This window comes from Crotalus tigris, unplaced genomic scaffold (genome assembly GCF_016545835.1).
Source record: "Crotalus tigris isolate CLP2741 ecotype Arizona unplaced genomic scaffold, ASM1654583v1 scf7180000020032.448945, whole genome shotgun sequence".
In the NCBI taxonomy this organism is placed as follows: Eukaryota; Metazoa; Chordata; class Lepidosauria; order Squamata; family Viperidae; genus Crotalus; species Crotalus tigris.
This window is the reverse complement of record NW_024097827.1, coordinates 374,658-397,653: the sequence shown is the minus strand read 5'-3', so window position 1 is coordinate 397,653 and position 22,996 is coordinate 374,658. Positions and strand designations below refer to the sequence as shown.

Below are 22,996 nucleotides of genomic sequence, written 5' to 3'. Positions count from 1 at the left end.
GAACACAGTTTGAGAAATACTGCTATGAGACATAAAGCAACCTTCCCATTACCCATCCTCTCTTCTATGTGCTATTCCATGCATACATTTTATGGATTTACTGAATCAAACAGAGTGTTTTATAAAGATGGATACTATTTAATCTGAGCTTCTAGAATAGGATTTCCTATTTAGAACAAAGGCAATTTGGCAAGGAAATCCACAGAGAACATGTTTACAGTCTGCACAGGGTGGGGGGAAGAGAAATCAGGTATTTCTTTTAAGAACCATACAAAAGAACTAGGAAGCTTCTGGTTGAATCTTTGGATTCAAGGGGGCATTATTGTATTTTGGATTAATTACAACTTGCTATGTTTGCTCCTACTTTGCAATAATGCTTGTTAAGTTCCCTAAGTATAATTAACAGAAATCTCTTCTCAATTACCCTCTATCCAAATAAAATCAATATTGTAATGTTCTTCAGGAATTCCAAGTCAAATTACATGGCATGGTGAGTAATGTTGTACGTTACTACTAGTGTTCTTATTATTCCAACAAAATGCTGTCCCAGAGGCAGAAAATTTGAAGCAAAATATTTTAATAACTTCATTCTTAGAAAAAAAGAAACATAGCTTATTGTAATGTTTTGCTTTTAAATAGGGGAATGAACGATTTCACAACAAAAGCTCTGCCTACAGTTTTCCACTCTGGGCTTTTAAATTGTATTAGGGGTAACTCTGCAGCAAATATGCATCAGATATGACATGATCCTGAACCTTAAGTGGAGAGAAAACGGGACATAAAGCAAACTTACTTGCATATAGGGTTCCCTGCCTGAGCAGGGGGTTGGACTAGATGACCTCCAAGGTCCCTTCCAACATTATTATTAGTTCTAGTACTAGTATTAGTACTAGTATTAGTATTGAATCACTATCCCAAATAAAGCTGATTTCCCAGTACTCACACATATGCACACACCCACCAATGCCCTCCTTCCCTGGCCTTCCTAAACTCACTCCACACAGCACCCTTCTCCCCCAATCACATGCAGCCTGCACTGGGCTTCTGCAATGGTCTCAAAGCCAGGCTTCAACACGCAAATGGATCAGGTCCCACTGGGTCCTGCACCTAGTGATTTAACAGCAACTAAATCCAATATTGATATCCTCTCAGGCCCTTCCTCAGCTAGTACTAATCTTTCTTTTGGCCAACATGGGTGCCAAAAGAAAGGCAAACTTTCTAGCCTGGGAATCTTGCACCCTGGCAAAGTGCCATGCAAACAAACACAAAATGCTGACTTCAAGCAAGCCCAGTTCCTAATTATTGGAAATCACTGGGCAAGAAAGCCTCACCTGTGCATGTTAAGCCGTGAGAGGATGTAAACTGCAGAGTCTATCTCCCACAATAGAAGCAACTTGGGCATCCGGCTTTGTGAATTCTTGTTCTTGACTTCTGCTTCATGTTGATGTTGAAGTGTTACTGACCACTTCAAGTCTCTAGCTCATTTCTTGGTACTTTCAAGCTCTTGTGAGGTATTGGATTATAGAATGTCTAGTTGGATTATACCTTCTCCTTAGCCACTAGTAAGTTGTGCACAGGTGCATGCTTTCTCTTGTTTCTACAACTCCTCTTCAGTTGACTCCACTCTGTCACCAGACAAGTCTTCCTGATGTTCTTACAAGCCTCGCTGTAAACATCTCTCCAGACAAGTCTTCCTGATGTTCTTACAAGCCTCGCTGCAAACATATTGTTCCCAAAATGCTACTGTCTCCCAAGCACCTGTATTATGCCTGCAATTAGCTTGCCAATTGCATGAATGTTTTTCCTATTTGCTAAAGCCAGAACACGAAATCCTTTCCCGTCCCTTCTGCAGCACCCCTGCTCTTTACCTGAAACTTTCTCCACTTCCTGCTTAATAGCTCACATGTCTTGGGTTAAAAGAACAACCTGAATTGCCATCACTAACCAATGTGATCATGTGGCATCATGCTTTATGACCTCATCACTTTGCAATGGTAATCTCAATCCCATTTGCAGTCATAGCTCAAGGACTACCTGTATAGAATGACAATAGAATTGCTTTACCATCAACAAAATTTGTACCTCAGACCATTTTGACTATAGCATAATGTTATCTAATCAACATTTGGACAGTATTAGTATCATTTCAATTGATTTGATTTATATTCACATGAAGAACTACTTAATTGCAAGCAAAATTTAGTCTAGAATACTTTCATATTTACAGTACGATACAATACAATAACACAGTTGGAAGGGATCTTGGAAGTCTTCTAGTCCAACCCCCTGCTCAGGCAGGAAATCCTATACTGTTTCAGACAAATGGTTGTCCATTCTCTTTTTTGAAACTTCCAGTGTAGGAGCATTCACAACTTCTGGAGACAGGTAGTTCCACTGATCAATTGTTCTAACTGTCAGGAAATTTCTCCTTAGTTGTAGGTTGCTTCTCTCTTTTTTGATTAGTTTCCATCCGTTGCTTCTTGTCCTGCCTTCAGGTGCTTTGGAGAATAGTTTGACTCCCTCTTCTTTATGGCAACCCCTAAACATTGGAACACTGCTATTTGTCCTGTAATAAGTGGTCTTCATTTCAAAGATATGTGAGACTTCAAAATATTGCAAAACACTAGTGATGTTCTTACCATAGGATTATCAATTTAATCAGAGATGAACAAATATAGTTTACAGGCTGTTTGTGTACCCTAATAATGTAATACAGGTGTCCAGGCTCTCTCCTAAGCTGTCACCAAAATTCTTAGCATAGTCACTGCCAAAATCATGTAACAAACTGTCTCTTTAAATCACTTTCAATTGTGTATTGATTCACATTTTTGCTGACTAGTTTTCACATTCCTCTATCCAATTTTCTCATGTGGTCATCATCAGATTTGTAATATGTTCTTAAGCACACTCTTCTAAGATCAAATGTAAAAGTAATCCACCTTGAAATCGGCAGGCTATATCTGTGGGCAAGTATAACCTATACTCATTACTAAGCTAATTCCTGAATCTATTTTTACGGTTTCTAAAGACATCAGAAATACTGTCATTAAAAACTAAAGGGATTTCCATATTCAAGCAAGAATTTTTTTTTTTACAAATGTACAAGACAACTATAGGAACAAAAATCACAAAACCATACAACTCCGAAATCTCACCCCTGTCCCCTTTAAATGACATCACCCCTGTCCCCTTTAAATGACATATATTTTACATTTTGCATGTATACTTTGTATTTTTTATTGTTATTTTTTTTCTTTTTTAATTATTTATTTGTTTATGTTGTCTGCTACCAAAAGTTTGGCAGTCTTATAAATCTTAAAAATAAATAAATACAATATTGGTCCATCAACTGCTGTCCTTGTTTCTATAAAATACAGACCCTGCCGCCAAATTGTTTGCTCTGATTACTAATTTAGGGAGAGCCAATAAATCTGACTAAAAAGATAGACAGGTCTACATCCTTCAAGGGCTTCAGTTTGAATGTCAATACTTAATGAAAAGTAAAGGAGATGAAAGAAAGATGAGCATAGAGGATGAATGTGAACAAATTAGTTAGTATGATCAAATAATTAAATGCAAGTTTTCCAAGAAAAAAATGTGTTCTGAACCACAAGAATGTTCTGGGAGAATGTTCCTGAGATAGTCAGGAAGAATAAATACATTCATTAACATAATCATCCTTGAGATGAAAACATACATTTTAATCCTTGGATTAAAATCGTGTATTTGAATCTCTTCTACAGATATGGTCAGAATTAGGCCATAAATATATTATTAATATACTGTATCTCATTTATTTTTCTCGGATTATCACTACCTTTTATCAAACTGTCTTGCTTGAATGAATTCTCAAAAGAAATTTAAAAAGCTTTAATCTTAGATATTGCCATGTCTGATGTTTTTTTTTATTCAAAGACCAGTTTTAAATTTCGTTATCATGCAGAAAGGTGAAACAAGAGAGAGAGAAAAGAGCCTTTATTCAAAGTAGACAAATCTCTACTTCGTCCAGAGTTCTGATCAATATCTATTAATTAATTTCCAGATATTCCTTCCAAAACCTTATAAGCTATGAGGAAGATGAAAATGAGAAGCATTAAAAGGATATCAAAACACATTAAATACTTAAATAAGTAGGTCCAGGAAATTCATACCTTAAAGACAAGCGTTTGTTTTTCTTCTCTGTAACTACTGGCTCCAATTTTTGATGTGGCAATAATACTGGCTTCCTCTTAGGCAGATGAGACAAAGGGATATTAGGCCCAATGGGTGGCAGGAAGTGATGGCACATGGCAGTAGTGACTCTCCAACCAATGCACTGGGGTGACAAGAGATAGATAAAATTTGATGGCTCTTTTGATGAAAGGAAAGTCTTTATTTGACCTTTGGTTTCAACCTAGAGGGGAAAAAAACATACCATTTATTGCCTGAAACAAGAAATTATTGGGCAAGTTGAGCTATATACCTAATACCAAAGGAGATTTTGAATTTTTTTTTAATGCCTTTGAGTCGCTGTTGACTCCTGGCAACTGCCTGCAATTTTCCTAGTAAGATTTCAAAAGTAGCTTACCAATGCCTTCTTTCTAAGGCTGAAAGAGAGTGAGTGGCCCAAGATTACCCAGATGGCTTTGTGTCTAAAGCAGGACCAGAGCTCATGGTCTCACAATTTCTACCTAATGCCTTCACCACTATACTGGCTTTCCTAAAGGAAACACATCATTTTAATTTACTAATGATGCTTTATTCAGGAAGGATGCAAAAGATGTCATGTAGTAGGTGATAAGTACAATATTATTTCTTATTTTGGTTCTTTGAAGCCCAAGCAGATTTAGCTTAATTTGAAATACTAATGTTGATATCATTTATAAACTTATAGAAATATTAAGAGGTTTAGCACAAATCAACAATTTCCCAAAAATATTTCTAAAATAACCTATTTTGAGATATTTTGTCAATATTGCAATTCATATTTCTCATCCTATGTGCTGGTGGCAGCACACATTTTAGGATGTTGCTATGCTTCTATGTTTATCCATATATTTGATTTATTTGTTTTGTTTCTGTTCTGACTAGTACCAAGGTAGTTAACAAAAATATATAGAATATAAAAGGTTAGCAATATATGAAAATTCACATCAAAATAGGCACTAAAGTAGTTCAGAGATTAACACTGTGGCATTTTTTTTATATGCTGAGTGGTCAGTTCCAGTCTTCCATTAAGCTCTGTATTAGGATTCATTTCTATCTGCCACAGTTTTTTTCCTATGAAGTTTGCACTTTGGTCATATTTGGGGAATCCAGGAAAAGGGAGATTTATGTGTCTAAATAGAACCATGTGGAGAGTTTATGTCTCATTAGAATGAATTGAGAAGTGGACATGGATTGTGTGGCACAGTTGTTTTTCTACACTGTCTATGCACTCATTTGGATGCAATTATTTATCTACTCCTTGGAATTACTACTTCCATTTCCAGAGACTGGGCATGCTAACAGTTATATGCAAAAGTGCTTAACCTCTCAAGAATTAAGGAAGCTTAATCAAGCTGCTGTTAGGATACATTATAGCCATACAACGTTCTTCTCAGAGCATAGACCACCATTTAAGGGACTGCCAGACCCAGTTTAAGTATGGAGAATTAGAAGAAGAGAGAATATGGGCTTTCCAATTTTCTTTCAACAATCTGCATCTGAACAAGCCACAGAGCAGGCAAGCAGGTGATCTCATCATGCTCTTAACTATACTGTGATGAAATGGGTTTTTTTCCTTAAAGTACAGAGAGAGAGAGAGAGAGAGAGAGAGAAGGAGGGAGGGAGGGAGAAATGCATATGTACAATGTGCTGTTTTTTGTGAAATATTTCTTTTTTTGAAGTCAAGATGTAAGTGGGCATACACAGAATTCAATAAAATCGCTTTGATTTACTTTACAGAGGGGGAAAAAAAGACACTCCGTCAACCAAGTGCATAAAGGGAACTTCTCTGTATTTATCTGGAATTACTGTCTGGATTCACTGTAGTAATCTGGACAATATTTTTTCTAAATAAAATCCATAGAGATTTAATTATTTTATTTACTCACTGTTATATACTATTTATTTATTATACTATTTACTTATTATACTATTTGCTTATTATACATTATTTAATTATTTACTATTGTATGCTATTTACTTATTTATTTTATACCTTATTTTTAAATAAGATGCTTTTACTTTTTGGACAAAACCCTATTAGGTTACAATAGCTGAACATTTTAACTTCAAAGTGTATGCAGTGTTTTAACCAGCTCCATTGTTATTCTTATAAGGACAATGGATTTTTCTTCCAAGCTGAGTTTAAAATACTAGAAATAACTGATGACTATACTAATACATTAAAAAAAAACCTTTATGAGTCAGTTAGGCTTCCTTTTAAATCTTTTAGCCCTTATAACAGTACACAGGTGGAACAGGAAATGCTTTAAAAAAAACTTCAAGTATCTTTAAATACAAAATATCTCTATTTTGGTATAACATACTTATTATTACAGTTATGTTATGCTACTATTTCAGATTTCAATACTTTTCAAATATAGGAGGATTAGTTTGGGATGGGTTGGTTATCTTGCAATAGCATGATAACCAACTCAATAATAAATCTTGCACAAGAGAAATGTTGAACATCAGAGATTGTATTTTCTGGAATCCACTTTCTCTTAGCACTAGATAATCCTATTTGATTTGTCTTCTATTCTTTTTAGTAGAGCATTTAAAATTGCTTCTGGGTTTGTTAATAGAAAAACGGTCTCTTTTATCTCCTTTTTGTTTTCTCTCCAAATGTTATGTGATTAGCCTAAAAATAGAAATAAGCTTGACATAATTCTTGGTACTTATTCATACTTCCAAACTGGATATCTAAAAATAGTTCATTTCTTTATTTCCAGAAGCTGAGAAAGTCTGTAATCTACATCATGTTCCATTTAAGGTGGACAACCTTGCTCAATTCAAATCCCAGGTACATTCCTCTTCTCTCGTTTTTCAAATTTTCAGACTGTATTCATACATGTTGCACAGCTATCATAAAATATATACCACTGTCAGAGCTTCTGCCAGATGACATTTGACACAATGTTTTACAAAAAAAAAAAAAAAAACAAGTGATAAGACATCACTTACTATAAAAATAGGCAAATTAGTCCTTGGTGGCTAATTCATATTCTTGTTCTTCAGAATAAGAAACAAAAAAATAAACAAAGTCATATTTTATAAAGAAACTCTTGTCTTATTGAACAGTTTATGGTGTGATGAATGTCCAGTTGTTCCTCATTTATTACTTTGGATCCAGCTGTCTTCCCTGCTCCAGGCTCAAACAATATGCTATCACTGGGAAAAATATGAGTATAACTAACATGATTTCTGTGACTGGAAATTTAAGTTATGATTCTAGAAATTTAAGTTATGAAACTAGTTATACTCTGGATTTAGGATTCAACTCTAGATGACTCCATTTCCCCAGAAGGCTCAGTGTATGAGAAATCAGTCATGCTGTCCCATCTCCCAAATCATTTAAGAGTCAGAATTTCTTCCACACTATAAGTGACAATACTGTAACTGGGACAATACCCATATGAAAGAGTTCTCTCAGAAAGAGAAAAATGCACTTCATTTAACTTTTTTTTTACAGTTCTTCACATTTTAACTTAGACAGCCAAGGCTTTCGAATATCCACTCCAAAGAATGGCATATGGCATTCTAACATTAGAGAGAATGAAGCTTATAGTCACAAATAAGGCTCCAAACAATGAGAACATGGCATCATTTCTGCACATAGAAAATAGATAGAATTGTTGTGAGAATAGAAAATTCACAGATGGTGTTCTAGAGAAGTAGGCAAAAACATGGCAACTAGAGACATTCCTTATGTAAAGAAACTAGGCCAGAATGCTTCTGCTGTCTGCTCTGTGGCCAAAATAAACTCCACTGTACCATGCGGTAACCCCCAAGAGTGAATCCAAGAGTGAAAATGGCATACAATACTATTGGCATCAAAGCTGTGACTGAGGGAAGCAGCATCTGCCATTGAGTATTATTCTATAATGATAGGATTTCTTGAACAGCCACTCTCAAATTATGGGAAAAATCACTTGGGGGGAAAAAAAATCCTTGAGATGAGCTCATTTTCCACCAGTATTCATTATAGCTTTTGTTCTTTTGTGCTCAATTCAGCAGTGACCACACCAAGAGAGAGAATGAGAAATAGGCAGGGGGAATAAAAGTAAAAGGATTTACTTAAAAAGGAGTCTCTCTATAATAACCAGAAAGAGAAGGTCAAAAAAGAACTGTCACAGATAAGAAGTGAGAGATCTTTTTTGAAAAAAAAAAACCCAACACTTTATCTCAGTGTTTTGTATATTGTGAGGTAGATGACAGAAAGCACTTAGACATGATTCTTCTTCAGTTTCCACCAGATGCTTTAGGACTGCTCACAAAAGCCAAGTTGTTATTCCAAGTTTCCCAGGAATCATTACTAACTCAAACTATTGTGACTAAGTTCAAAATAGATAGTAATGTTCCTCGCTTCTCCCCCCCAAATATGTTCAAAAACCGGTAAGTGACAACCCTAACTACCCAAACTAAGACCCTAATTTGTTTTTCTTATTCAAAAGTCAGTTGCACTTTGAAGACCTTGAAGTTTGAAAATTGAAATTTGAAGACATTGAAATTGAAAAAAAAAACATAGAAAGACATTGACTTGAAGACATGTTAGAAATTTTTACAGATCCTAAAATGCACTGAAAGTATGTTAATGAAATTTAATGGCAAATTGCCAAAACAATCAAGGTATAATTTTCTGACACATTCAAGAAGAAAACAAATTAAACATCATAAAGATGTTTAATAGCAGTATTTCTCAAACTATAATCCAAGAACCATTAGGGTTTCCCAAGACCCCCTTAGGAGTCTACTGAAAAATAACTGTATTAAAATGCTATTATTCAGATCTAAATAATCTGTAGCAGAGGTTCTCAAACTTTATCAATTTTTAGCACCCTATTTTTACCTGGTGCCCCTAGGTCAGCTTTGTGAACCACCTCAAACAAGTAGTTCATACAGTACCAACAAGTGTCAAATATTGCTGTGTCTTTGCTTAAAAAGTTTGAAATATCCTGCAGCCTCCTGCAAGTTTGCTGCAGTACCCCCAATAGCAAGCACAGTTTGGAAACTATGGATCTATAGGAAAAAGTATGGGTGATCTTAGCAATTACAGTGGAATATATAGGAAGAAAAATAGCACGAAGAGTCTTTATATAATGTTTTCAGAGTTTTATAAGCAGCTTAAGAAAGAAAAGCAACATCTTCAAGAGACATGGCACATTATAAGAAACCAAGGAAAGCCTTAAATATCTAGCATAATGTGTTCCCAGTACATGCTATACCAGTCTCAGCCTTCTAATTGTGCAAAATATTATGGCAACAATAACAGTCTGTCCATAAGAATGATTAGAATTTAAAAAATGCAATATATTTAGTTGTGATAAGATTGGTGTATTTGCATTTTAAGTGATCCAATGTACTGGATTATTCTTTGGGGAAAGGCCTAATTTTTACACAGAGCACTACCACACTTGTTATTTTATTCTTTGCTAACCTTCATTTCTCTGTGATTAGCTCAGCCAGAATCAACTCAAAGATAATCCATCCTGACTCATTCCCACTTCTATAGCTGGATTCAGGCAAACAGAGCATTATGCTTGTTCAGAGGATTGTCCTTCTGGTATTTAAAAGGAAAAATCTAAATCCCTCTCAGTAACATTTTTTCCATTATTTTTTAATTGAGAAAGTGACCAAATGCCAGTTTCTATGAAGCAGAATATATTTTTCTCCCACTATCTCAGATGGCCAACCTCCAAGATTTTCTCTAGACTGGAGTTTTGTATCAACAGATTCATGCCTAAGATTGCATGATCATGAAAGTTCTACAATATTTCAGGTTTCTAAGCAAAGGTAGAATAGATAACTAGTTGTGTAAGGAGAACATGAAAGGTAACATTCTACAGCTTTCTTTTTATAGTCTCTCAACCATCCTTCAGATGGAAGCGGTCCCAGCCTCTTCCAAGCCAGACAGCATACTTTAAGCATGATCCTACATGGTATTTCATACTGCTTGCTCAGATCGTTTCTGGAGTAATTCCAAAGTTTCCAATAATCCCTTGTACTTAACTAGTGTGAAATTAGTCATATCTTTACAGCTAAACTTCTGAGAGACCCTGTATCCATTATCTATCTATTACATCTCTATTTTTTTTTACAAATGAGTGATGCTGAAGCACATATTGTTCTCTCTTTTCAGAGCTTATTGCTATACTACTTAGGGGTGTAGTTCTGTGGTATTCAGAATTATTTGATTCTATATGGTAAGGTACTACTATTTATGGTTTCACAACATTAGAATGGGATGGTATTAAATAGGATAGAGTTTCTATGTTACTACATGTTTATGAATTATCAGTTTATACAAATCTGAGTTTGCTTTAACGATTATCTCAAAGCCAAGATATTTTCTTCTGGATATCAATATCAAAATATAAAATACAAATCTTCCTCTTAACATTTGCAAGTAACATATATATACATGTATTTAAATGTTCTTTGAGGTCAACATTCAAGGAATCATATCCTCCAATCAGAGGACAAATTGATATTTTAAATATGCCAATGTCATTTACATCTTCCCAACAATAAAATATTCAGTTATAAATGAGCCCATAGCGATGATGACAACAGCCATATTTTATATCCCATGTATGCCTATGGCCCCTGATCCTGTTTCTAAGGCACTCTTAGAGAGAATAAACTATATCAAAAAATAAACAGCCATTAGAAAAATTAGCAAGGAAAAATTATATTCATGTTATTATTTAAGAGCCATTTCACTACATGTCAAAGAATTTACAGACCTGATTTTAGTCTTGGCTCATGTCTCAGGCAAATTGACCAATAAGAAATCATATTTCTTTATTAAGTCTTCCAGTGTGCTGAGAGGAAAGGATTCATTAAAAGACCGGATGCATCTATGTTGTCTTAGCTCACAAAAAGCCTTTCCAAATGTCATGTCATGGCTGCAGGGAAAATTAGGCTTCTACAAGAGGATCATTTTACTTAAGAAATAGCTGTCTATATTCCTTACAGGAAATGAGTCACAACCGCTCCCTTATTCTCTTATAAACTGATTGTATGAAAGGACCTTGGTTCACAAATTATATTTTCAGATTTTACATTTTTCATGAATTACAGCTAATCTGATCAAAAACATTAAGAAAACTCAATCAGCAATCCAGTAATAAAGTTACTCTCTACTGTGCAAAATTTTAAAGATGTAGTTCATTGGGATGTAAAAGAAACCAAGCACAGATTTTTTGAAAAAGTAAAATGGCCTGTTGTGTCCCTGTGTACTTTACCAAAGCATCAGTAACAGGAACTCCTGAAATGTAATGGCACCTATAATTCTGACCTTTTATTTTCTTTTGTATGCAGAAAGCAGAAGAAATAAATGGGACTGAGAGTGGTAGCAGCAAGAATACAGAGGCAACAATGGAAAAAAAAACAATAGGTGGCAGACAGTAACAGTGAAAGAAAAGAGGAAACTGTATGTTTTAAAAAAAAATACTGGCAAAGATACAAGCAGGCAGCCAGAAGACATTGTTCCCCACTCCAATCAACCTTGTCTCTTCATACTTAGTGGTCCTGACTGTATTTAACAATCAGATAAAGATGTGTTTATAGACAACTCACTCCAATAATTAACAATCTTAGTTTGCGGTTTCTGAGTTTGAGTTCAATAACACAACACTTAAAACAGGCTGAAATCCTAAAGTAATTTTCAGGCTGCTTTCAGTCAAACCTTTTAATATGCAATGTGCATGGTTGATGATGGTAATTTCATGGAGCGTTAAGAAGATGCCATCCTCTTAGTGCTTCTTCCAAGCTTAATAGTGACTTTGGATGCAGTAATTCCACTATATTCTACATGCAAAGTATTATGTTTAATTCTGGGGGTCACATTTTGAAGAAACTCAAAGAAAGTGGTTCAAATGAGTACAAAAAAGATGAATCAGAGGCTGGAAAATAAGCTTTATAAAATGAAAAAGAGAAAATGTGATATGTCAGCTTCAAAAAAAGACAACTTTTTTGAGAAAGTTTTCAGGTACTTTCATCTGTGTTACATGAAAGGCAATCAAGATCTGTTCTGTATTAATTAGGATGTAATTAAAGCCCATTTCAACTATATTCTATAGATGCTAGTAATACATTTTCTAGGTCAGAGTTTCTCAACTTCAGCAACTTTAAGCTGTGTGAACCAACTTCAGCTTGTTGGCTGGGAAATTTTGGGAGTTGTCATAGCTTATGTCAACACATAACTTAAGGTTGCTGAGGCCGAGAAACACTGTTCTAGTTAGTTCTAGACCAGACATGTTAAACTCGTGACATCACGTGACGTTGTGCGACATATTGGGACTGTTTTGCCATTGCCAGCAATGGGGTGGGCGCAGCTTCCGTGTGGCGCATCCAACCCACAGGCCGGCAGTTTGACACCCCTGTTCTAGACTAAGAAGTCTCAAATAAAACTTGAAAAGAAAATTTAAAAAATTTAAAAAATTTTAAAAAATAGTTATTGTATACATATACTATGCAATAGTATATACAATATGCAATATGATCCCATATTGGATTGCCCTGCAGAGAGAAAACACTGCTTCTTTCCACTCTTATTAAGATAGTGATTTGGAAAAATTAGAAGAACACTTCTAGTTTTTCTGGGTTTATAATTCCCCCAAATCCCAGCCACAATGTATTAAAAGAGCCTGTTTTTTCCAATTTAAAAAAAAATCTGGGAGGCATGGTGAAATAAACATGTCTCTGCAGAGAGTAGAGAAAAAGATCAAGGCAAAGACTGAAGAACTGGAGAATAGACAAGACTCTAGACTCTTCAGACAAGAAAAGAACAGAAGATCACCCATTTGTGCTCCTGGCGGCTGTTTCTCACAAAGGACCACAGGACACAGTCTCTTGTTGGTTTAAGCACTGGGAAACAAAGGGTTAAACATCATACTCATAAGAGCTCTGAAGCCTTTTAAAAGACATTGAGTTACTTTCTAATCACTTTCAGAAATTGCTTATTTACTATTCTAAGGCTGTTAGAGATCTTCGGAGTGACATATTTGAAAAGCCACCTGGTGAGTCTACCTTCCTTCTTAAACAAAAGAAACATTAATTATAAGAATTTAAAGAATTTGAAATAAACAGCAAAAGGCTGAATATGATTTTGATAAGAGAGTTATGCATGAATTAAGAGTCCAGACAAATTGGGAACCCTTAGATGTTTACTATAGGATTTTGAAATGTTATGATTTCAGAAATTGGACAGTAGAGCGGATGAAAAATTCCAAACAGACCTTGCCTTTGTTTTATGGTTAGTATAAAGATTTACAAAATGACACAAAATATTAGAACTTTTAAAATACTTAATGAAATTTTCAAAGAATAGGGCAGTGGTGGCAAACCTATGGCACAGGTGCCAGAGGCAGCACTCAGAGCCCTCTCTGTGGGCACGCGCACCATTGCCCCAGTCCTAGGTCTTCAGCTGGGTTTTATAAAACCTTTTCGCTTTAGGCCTCTGCCGCCGTGTGCAAAAAAGAAAAAGAGGTTCAATCAATCAATTTCAACTTCTCGTGGGGGAAAAAAAAGATCTTGCAAGGTTGGAATTGATTGATTGAACTTTTTAGTCCCACCCAGTCTGCCATTCCCACTGCAGCCATGCCCACCCAATTGGCCACGGCCACCCAATGGGCCACACCCACCTGGCACTCGATGATGCATAAGTGGGTTTTGGGTTGCAGTTTGGGCACTCAGTCTCTAAAAGGTTTGCAATCACTGGAATAGGGCAAGGCATTAACATCTATAATGTCAGAAATGTGAGTAATGGTATCTGCTTTTATGGACAGACTATGTCCAAAAGAGGTTAAATCTGATGCAGATTTAAATTGGTTAAAGTATTGAAAATCAAAGTAGAAATGCAAATGATAGATGAGAAGAATGACTTAAACAATAACTTTTACTGGATTTACAAAAGAAACTAGTTAAAGCCTCAAAAATCCTTTGTAATGGAAAAAAGAAAAATTGAAGAAAGGCCAAATCCTACAACATCTGAATGAATGAAAAGTGAAGATTGTTAGAAATAAAAGGAAAGAATGTAAGTTGGTTGATTTTATCAAGGTTAAATAAAATATGTTTTATGAAGCTCTGGTAGATCTTTTATAGATCTTTTGTTGACATAAGGCTTGAAAAGTTTATGATTTATGGCTGAGCATATAGATATTGTGGGAAGAAAAGATATTTGTAACCTTATAGAGATAAAGAGTTTTCAAATTTGTTTTCACTTGTTGTGATGAAGATCTAAAATGACATTTACATATTTTTCTTTATCTTACATCATTTTTAATTGTTTTAAAGTTTTTTATTTTTTCTATTTTTGCTTTCCTAGTTACAAATACAAAAACCTATTTGGTTTTACCATTGTAACTAAAATAACAATAAATGAAATTTCAAATCACATTGAGGGACAAAGAAAAATCCAGTTAGTGCAACTTACCGGCATATAGAAAAGTGTGTTCTCTGCTGCCACGCCTTAGTAGTGACTTTTACCATGGAAGATTGTTTTTTCAAGCATTCCCATTCTTGGATGCCTAGCCATGTAAGGCTAATTGGCTGGATTAAGTGTTTCACAGTATGTCTGACTGGATAAAATGAATTTAACCCTATGCATGGCTGGATCTATTGTGCTAAATTTAACTTGCTAGAGCTTAAGTGGCTGAAGGTTAATTGCCCCACTGACCCAAATAAGCTATTCCCTTCTTTTTCAGAGATGAGCCCAATGGTGGGATTCAGCCACTTCGCACCAGTTTGGCAGAACCGGAATGGACTTCCGGAAGCAGCATCCACACAGAGAACCAGTTGTTCACATATTTGAATCCCACCACTGGATGAGCCTACATTGTATAAATAGAATTTTGGTTCATAGTTTGCATTTATTCAAATATACAGACAGGGTGCTTATATAGGAATATCTACGGTAGAGTGATCAGCAGGCAAACATCTCTATGATCTCTAAAGCTACATTTAAATATCCTGTTTCCCTTCTGTCAAAGTAAATCAGACTTTCTTATCTAATTTCCTAAAATAATAAGAAGAGGCAGAATGTTTAATGTATAATTACATTTTGCTGATTATAACAAATTTATCTTCCTTATCTGTTGGAATTGTAAATTGCTTTTCTCCAATGTCATTTAATTCTATGAAAAATAAGGTCTGCTTTCAAAAGGAAACACATTCTTTCAAGCTGCCTGACATTTAATGCCCAGATACATTATATACAACATTTTTTGTCCTTGTGAGAGAGAAATATTGCTCTGTTTGGAAATGATATGCTACTCCCACAGCCTTTACATAAGTATTGTGTTACCCTTACATGACATTTTGTGAAATGCTAACATATATTTTATTTCTGCCTGTTTCTTCTCAACTACTCTGACCTAGCTTTAAGATATAGATATATTTGTTGTTGTTGTTGTTGTTAATTGCGAAGTCGTGTCCGACCCATCGCAACCCCATGGACAATGTTCCTCCAGGTCTTCCTGTCCTCTACCATCTTCTGGAGTCCATTTAAGTTCACACCTACTGCTTCAGTGACTCCATCCAGCCATCTCATTCTCTGTCATCCCATTCTTCTATTGCCCTCAATCTTTCCCAGCATTAGGCCCTTCTCCAGTGAGTATATAGATATATAGATATAATCTTTTATAGATAGCAAACAATAAGCAATATATAGTAGGTCAATTATGCTTGTCTTTTTTCACATGCCTATTTTTTAATATTTCAAACGGCATACACTTGTTTGTTTGTTCAATTATATGGCTATACACCTATCAGGTGACTTGATTGTTCAAAACAATTTAACCATTGCTGATTCCAGTGACTAAAAAGTACTGAGAAAGCTCATGGAAAAAGTCCAGATATGCATACTTTTGTATGTAACATACTTCCCCATTCTTTTTATACTCTGAAATATTTTTAGACAATGCTTACATTGTTCATAGCCCAGTATTCATTCCATATGAATGCTGTGTACTGCTTTGGATATTTTTAAAATGTACACTTCACTGTTTGTATGCTCTTTTGTTTGTTTACTTGCCTTCTCTTTATTTCTTCACTAAGAAAAACCAAAGGTAGGAAAAATAATAATTAAAATATTTTGATTATCCTTTAATATCTCATCTCAGCTTTACTATTCAGACTTTGGATACATACATCTATCTGTATTTTATGAAAAAGGTCACCGCTTTGGGGCGAAATAAATGATTTGCAAATACTCCGTTCTTCAACCTTTTCAGAGCAGTCACAATTGCCATTTGGAATGGCATGAAATAGCCTCTGCTGCTCCCAGAAATGGAGGCCTGCTCCTGGGAAGGAGGAAGGCCACACAGAAGATTGGCTGCTTCTCTTTCCCAAAGGCAATCTTTGGAAAAGATAAGTGGCCCAATGTGTGACAGGAGCGGAGGAAGTCCAAGGTGGGGGACCCAGCCAGCAGGAAGCAAAGCACAGGATATCTTCAGGGGGAGAGCTAGGCCCTGGGAGATCCGGGACAAGGCACATGTGTGCTGAATAGGTGCTGCGGTTGCAGGTCTGAATCTGTGCCAGGCCATCCAAGGTCTCTCCCATCCCTGAGGTATTCCATGTTCCACTTCACAAGTGTAATGGGGAGAGCAGGGATTGTGCTAATCAAGCAGGGCAACTACATAGTGCCTCGTTTAATGACTACTACAACTCGTAACCAAAATGATCAGGTTCTATTACAGTCATAAGTCAAGAATGCCTGTATAATATGCTCATTCTAGTTTATACCTGTTATATCCTGGTGGTCTTCAGTCCAAATTCACTAAATCCAACTCTGCTCAAGTGCTGCCACTTGCTAAAATATTTAAATCAAAGCTACATTTGCACTATAAGCTTTTATGTTTATGAGCAGTTTAAAAACTATTGTCGCTTTCCTGAAACTATAGGACACAGGAATGTGATTTATACTGGGGGTCAGGAGAGAGAGATATGTAATTATGGAAAGTGATATGTTATCCAGTGCTTTTTTTGTATGACTCACACACATCATACAATCCACCTTGCCTACCCTACAAGGTTCCATCCCAAAAAGGTGCCAGAACTCCCTTCTGAGCGTTCTATGACAAAAAAAAGCCCTGTGCCTATCTCACAGAAGGAAACATAGCCCAATCAAAAGATGAGAACTGGTTATTTTCATAGCAGCTAATCCAGAAATTTTAGAAAACAGGAATACAGTGATAACATTTCCCTATATTCTCACACTTTCACCTTCTTGTTATAGTAGGGGCTGTTTTTGTAGCTACATCCTATTCCAGTGAAAAGCAAAGTAGGAAATCACTCTTAGCCATGTGCCCTATAAAACAAATACAAAATTCAAAAAGAAGTTAGGGACATTGGCTGAAAAAATAAAAAGACATTTAATAGAAATAAGTGAAAGCTACGTTTAGGAAAGGAAATCAAACATTTTTGCTTTGTTGCATTCTGTTGAGAATGTACAGATTGGGGTGAGTTACGAAAGCTGTGAAACAAGTAAATAAGCAGCCTTAAAAGCTGCTGAGATATGAAGGAATGCCAGCTAAGTTTGGTGTAGTAGTTAAGGGGTTGATCTAGAAACAAGACGACTGTGAGTTCTCAGCCTCCCTTAGACATGAAAGCCAGCTGGGTGACTTTGAGCCAGACTCCTGTCAGCGTAATCCAATTCACAAGATTGTGGTATGGAAAGTAGGAGACAGTAGTATTACATGGAAAATCTAATAATAATGACAAGTTGGTTATGGTTGTTTCTGTAATATTTCTTGAATCCTAAAAGAGCTGTTAAAAGTAATAACATTATTTGAACAATGATTTAAATCATCTATTAAATTTCAAGCTTACCTCTGCTACTTTTGCTGCATCCAGGACTCGACTATCCTTTTCAGCACCCTTTTGTTTTTGTAAAGTTCGCCAGACAGCATTTCTTAATCCTTCTCGATTCACATCTCCTGAGAGTTCACTACGCAGGATAACAAGATTGTAGATCACACCATAACGTATAACCCAGAAGGGATCGTTATCTGAAATAATGGTAGACCAGGGTACCATAACATGACTGCTCAAAATATGAGAAATGTTTTCCTGATCAAATCAAGAGATCCACATAGTCTAGAATTCTGCTTCAAAGGCAGAACGCTGACACCTCTACAAGCCTCAGGCCAAATTTAGGCTTGTCACAGTCCTTTAAACAATTATGGAAAACATTTTACCATGTATGTAATTCAGTTAGGCTGCTAATGTTTTTAAAAGGTACTTCTGTAGGCACCGAGCCTTTGGTATTAGCATCCTAGCAACCATCTTCCTAGACCACAAATGGTTGTATTCTGCTAACAAAGAATAGTTCAGTGAATGTTACAATTTTTGAAAGAGTTGCCAGCAAAGGTAAGCCTCAGCCAGAGGCATTTACAGGCTTTTGTCAAAAGCAACATCTCAACATGTTAAACCCAAAATGGGTTCTAGCCTGGCACCAAAGTCAATAAAGACCACCAGACACGAGAAATGGCATTTTTAGCTTCTTTTATTGGAGTACTCCAGGAAAAGGGTCTCAGCAGCTAAAGGAGCCAAGACCCCGAACAATGGACAAATACAAATTTTATATAGCTATGATTAAGGAAGTTAACACCCTAAGAATCAGTCATTGGTTCCTTGACACATGTTTCTTTTGATTGGTTGCTTCTACTTTACCCTCCTCCTTCATACATCACATATTTATGTAAATAAGCTTTCTTATGAAAAAGGGATGTGTCTTTTACTATTATAATAAGCAAGAGGTTACCAAAGTTTATATAATCTATGTGCATTAGCTAGTATCCTTCTAACGTGTCCTTCTAACTTGTAACTTTCTTGTAACTTTCTTTGCTAGGCAGTAATGTTCCACCACTGTTACACTCATTGCAGCTGCAATTTTCTGTGTCAGCAATTCTTTAACAAACTTTCCTAATTCCAACCTGAGTCTTTCAAACATTAGGCTGAAAGTCCCAGCTTTCAATGAAACAGTGGCATGACTTACACTATGATGTTGCTTACGTCACCCTACTTCCCTCCCCCTTGACTTTCACCATTGGCCTGGCCAAATTATCGCAGGAGTAAAAGTAAGAGCAGTTCCTCTGTAGCTGCTTCCAGTTTAGATACTTAGTTTGGAACACATTCTTTAAACAGAATACAGATTATATCATTAACAGCTGCACACTAGTGTTTATCTACTGCTATTGTTCAATAAATCAGATTTTAAAAAATAAGCCAACAAAATGACAGTGCTGGCTTATCAAATGTTGACTTTCAAAGAACAACTGAAGGTATTTATGATTGTCTGGCTTTTGCTTATTAACATTTTTCTTTGGGTTTCTGATTCTTATTGCTTCCAGTTCAGAACAGCAGCATTTCTATAGAGTGATTAATAATATCTTCATGATTCCCACTCACTCAGTTCCACAAGGATTATTTATTTCTATTTTTTTTTCTTTTCATTGTACTGCAAAATAAAACTGTTTCACCAATTACACTAATTAAGGTGCAATTAAGAAGCAATTCATGAGTAATCCTACTGCTGTGCTGATCAAGAAGCAATGAAATGAAACTGCATGGAAGTAAACTAATAATTCTACTGTATTTTCTAGCGTTCATGATTTGTTTTATAATTGTACATTGTTGTAAATCATCTAAGCACTACCAGTACAATGAAAAGGTCAGTTACACACTTCTGAAATAATTAATACTACAGAGGAGTGTTGCTGAGATTTGTTTATGTTCTAGGCCCAGTGCTCTTCAACATCTTCATCAACGATTTGGACGAGGGGATAGTTGGGGAACTCATCAAATTTGTGGATGACACCAAGCTGGCATGAATAGCCAACACTCCAGAAGACAGGTTTAAGATACAGACGTGAAAACTGGGCACTATCTAACAAAATGAAATTCAATGGTGAAAAAAGGTTCTACATTTAGGCAAGAAAACCCAAATGTACAGGTATAGTATAGGGGGTACCTTGCTCAATAGTAGTAACTGTGAGAGGGATCTTGGAGTCCTAGTGGACAATCAGTTAAATATGAGCCAGCAGTGTGCTGCAGCTGCCAAAAAAAGCCAACTCAGTGCTGGGCTGCATTAACAGAGGGATAGAATCATGTGAAGTATTAATACCACTTTAAATGCCTTGGTAATGCCACACTTGGAATACTGCATCCAGTTTTGGTCACCATGATGTAAAAAAGATGCTGAGACTCTAGAAAGAGTACAGAGAAGAGCAACAAAGATGATTAGAGGACTGGAGGCTAAAACACATGAGGAACGGTTGCTAGAATTGGGTATGTCTAGTTTAACAAAGAGAAGGACGAGGGGGGACATGATAGCAGTATTCCAAAATCTCAGGGGCTTCCACAAAGAAGAGGGAGTCAAGTTATTCTCCAAAGCGCCTGAGGGCAGGACAAGAAGCAACGAATGGAAACTAATCAAGGAGAGAAGCAACCTAGAACTAAGAAGAAACTTCCTGACAGTTAGTACAATTAACCAATGGAACAACCTGCCTCCAGAAGTGGTGAATGCTCCAAAACTGGAAGTTTTTAAGAAGAGACTGGACAGCCATTTGTCCGAAATGGTGTAGGGTTTCCTGCCTGAGCAGAGGTTGGACTTGATGACCTCCAAGGTCCCTTCCAACTTGATGATGATGATGATGATGATGTGTGAACATCAATTCCTAGAATTCCCCAGCCTCATGGCCAATTGGTTTGGGTATTCTGGGAGTTGAAATCCATACTTCTTAAATTAGCCAAGGTTGAGAAGCACTGGTGTAAGCACTGATCTAAATACCTTGCTTGTTCAATGAGCATTGCTAAATGTTCTGTGTGAAGCCAACACTACATGTCTAATATGCAATGACTTAACTTCATTAATCTGTTGCAGCAAAAGTAGCCAAGAGTCATGTGGCATTTTAAAAATTAATACAAATTCATTACAGAGCTCTATAGTCCACAAAAGTGTATGCCATAATAAATTGATTAGTCCTCAACAGACACAACATTCTATAATTTTAATTCCATTACCATCTGAATGCCAGCAATGCCTCATCAACGTTAAAAATGCCTTATATGAAAGCGATTATTATTTTTCCCTCACTTCTGTCACTAAGTTCTTTCATAGCCTCACCAACTTGCCTTCCTCCCATCTTCAAAATGGGACAGAGGCAAACAGTAGCCTCCCCACACCGAACCACTTTGTCACGCATCAACAAAGATTGCTGTTTTTACAGGAGGGCAGTGCTAGTTGCTGCTGTTGTAGGTAGCGTCAGTGCCTTGTACAAGGAAAAGATTGATTTGTTTAATAGCTAGATGAAGCATAATCTTCAGTGAACATTTGACTTGTTTCAGCAGTGCAACTGCAGTTGTGCTGCCTTCATGCACCAAGTGGTTTTGCTTCTTTGCTCACTATTGTCCTGGATAAAGGCAAGAGACACAGTGCTGTTGCCATTAAGAAAGCAATTCAGTGAACTACAGGGGCTGAATTAAGGACCCCCCCCCCCATCCCTTCCCAGGAGGACAAACAAGTGAGCCCCTCTTCCCATAAATAGCTGAAAAGTTTGGGTATTAGATAGTGGAGAGGAAAGGGGCGCCAGGCTCTATGAAAACCCAGAGATTTCTGCAATGAGCTTACCTTGTCCAATCTTATCAACCAAATGTCAGAGTGAAAATCCATAAACAGAATGTGGAGACACAAGAATGTTTCCTATAAATACTATGGCAGTGTCGGAAAGTCCCGTGATGATTTACAACCATGAACAATTTTGTCCTCTATTAAATGTTCATTATTCTTCTAAGTCTTCATAACTAGTAGCTATTTCCATACCTTGAGGTAGCATAAATTAATCATTCTCTTTAACATAATGCATATTTGAAGAATGATCCTTAGATTCTTAGAATTTTTTTGCCTCCCTTCATTTCTATTGCAGGAATTCTAGATAATCATCCAGCAATTAGGAGCTTTTCATACTTTCATTCTCTATCCTTTCAGAAGCAAAGTCAAACTAATCAGTGATTATTACTTCTGGTAGCCTGTGCAAAGAAAGATCACTTCATCTCCTATCGCATACAAAAGGAAGGAAGGAAGGAAGGAAGGAAGGAGGGAGGGAGGGAGGGAGGGAGGGAGGGAAGGAAGGAAGGAAGGAAGGAAGGAAGGAAGGAAGGAAGGAAGGAAGGAAGGAAGGAAGGAAGGAAGGAAGGTCCAATCTTTTTGCATGTTGGCTGTTGCTCTGCTAAAGTGAAGGGTATGGTAAGCTAATTGTCATTTGTACCTAGAAAATTGATACACAGTCTTCTTTGTTGAGCTCAACTCTGGGTGATTTCATGAACATATCAATGTAATCATCTTGGCAACAAGAAGTGGGAACTAATTATCAACTTCTCTCCTGATCATTTTGCCTAGGCTACATGAAAGCTGTTTAGTTACTGGGTTAGCTTGTCCCTTACAACAGAAAGGAGCATACCTGTGATTTACAGGGTACATGCTTAGATAATGTGCTTCACTGCTTTTTTTCCCCCTGTTTTTTAGTAAACATATAAAGGGCTTTTCTGCACCATAGCCTTCAGCTAGTTGTCTCCTGTGTGTAAACTGGCAGAGATTTAAACCAGTTTAAGAAATTATTCCTACATTTCAGTCCTTCCTTCCACTCTGATTACAAAATTCTGCTCAGAGCACAGTTAACATGGCCCTCAACTATAGATTCCTTGTTTCTTTTCTCCTCTCATCCATGCCAGGAGAGCAAATGCCAGTTTCAAAAACAGTTTTACAGTTCTTCCTGTCACTTGGACTGGAAGGGAAAACTTGACAAAA

The 22,996-nt window shown here is 36.4% G+C and overlaps 1 protein-coding gene across 4 annotated transcripts in view; it reads right to left on the bottom strand.

The window, feature by feature from the left end:
• TMEM232 (transmembrane protein 232) overlaps positions 1 to 22,996 on the bottom strand; it is a 114,221-nt gene that overhangs the window by 34,987 nt on the left and 56,238 nt on the right. For all 4 annotated transcript variants that reach the window (XR_005559400.1, XM_039365309.1, XM_039365310.1 and 1 more), the window contains 2 exons: positions 18,019 to 18,197; positions 4,152 to 4,393 (listed from right to left, as the gene is read on the bottom strand). Coding sequence is in view for 3 of the 4 variants with exons in the window: in XM_039365309.1 (XP_039221243.1) it covers positions 4,152 to 4,393; positions 18,019 to 18,197 (421 nt within the window). In the remaining variant the exon portion in view is untranslated. The remainder of the gene's footprint in view (positions 1 to 4,151; positions 4,394 to 18,018; positions 18,198 to 22,996) is intronic.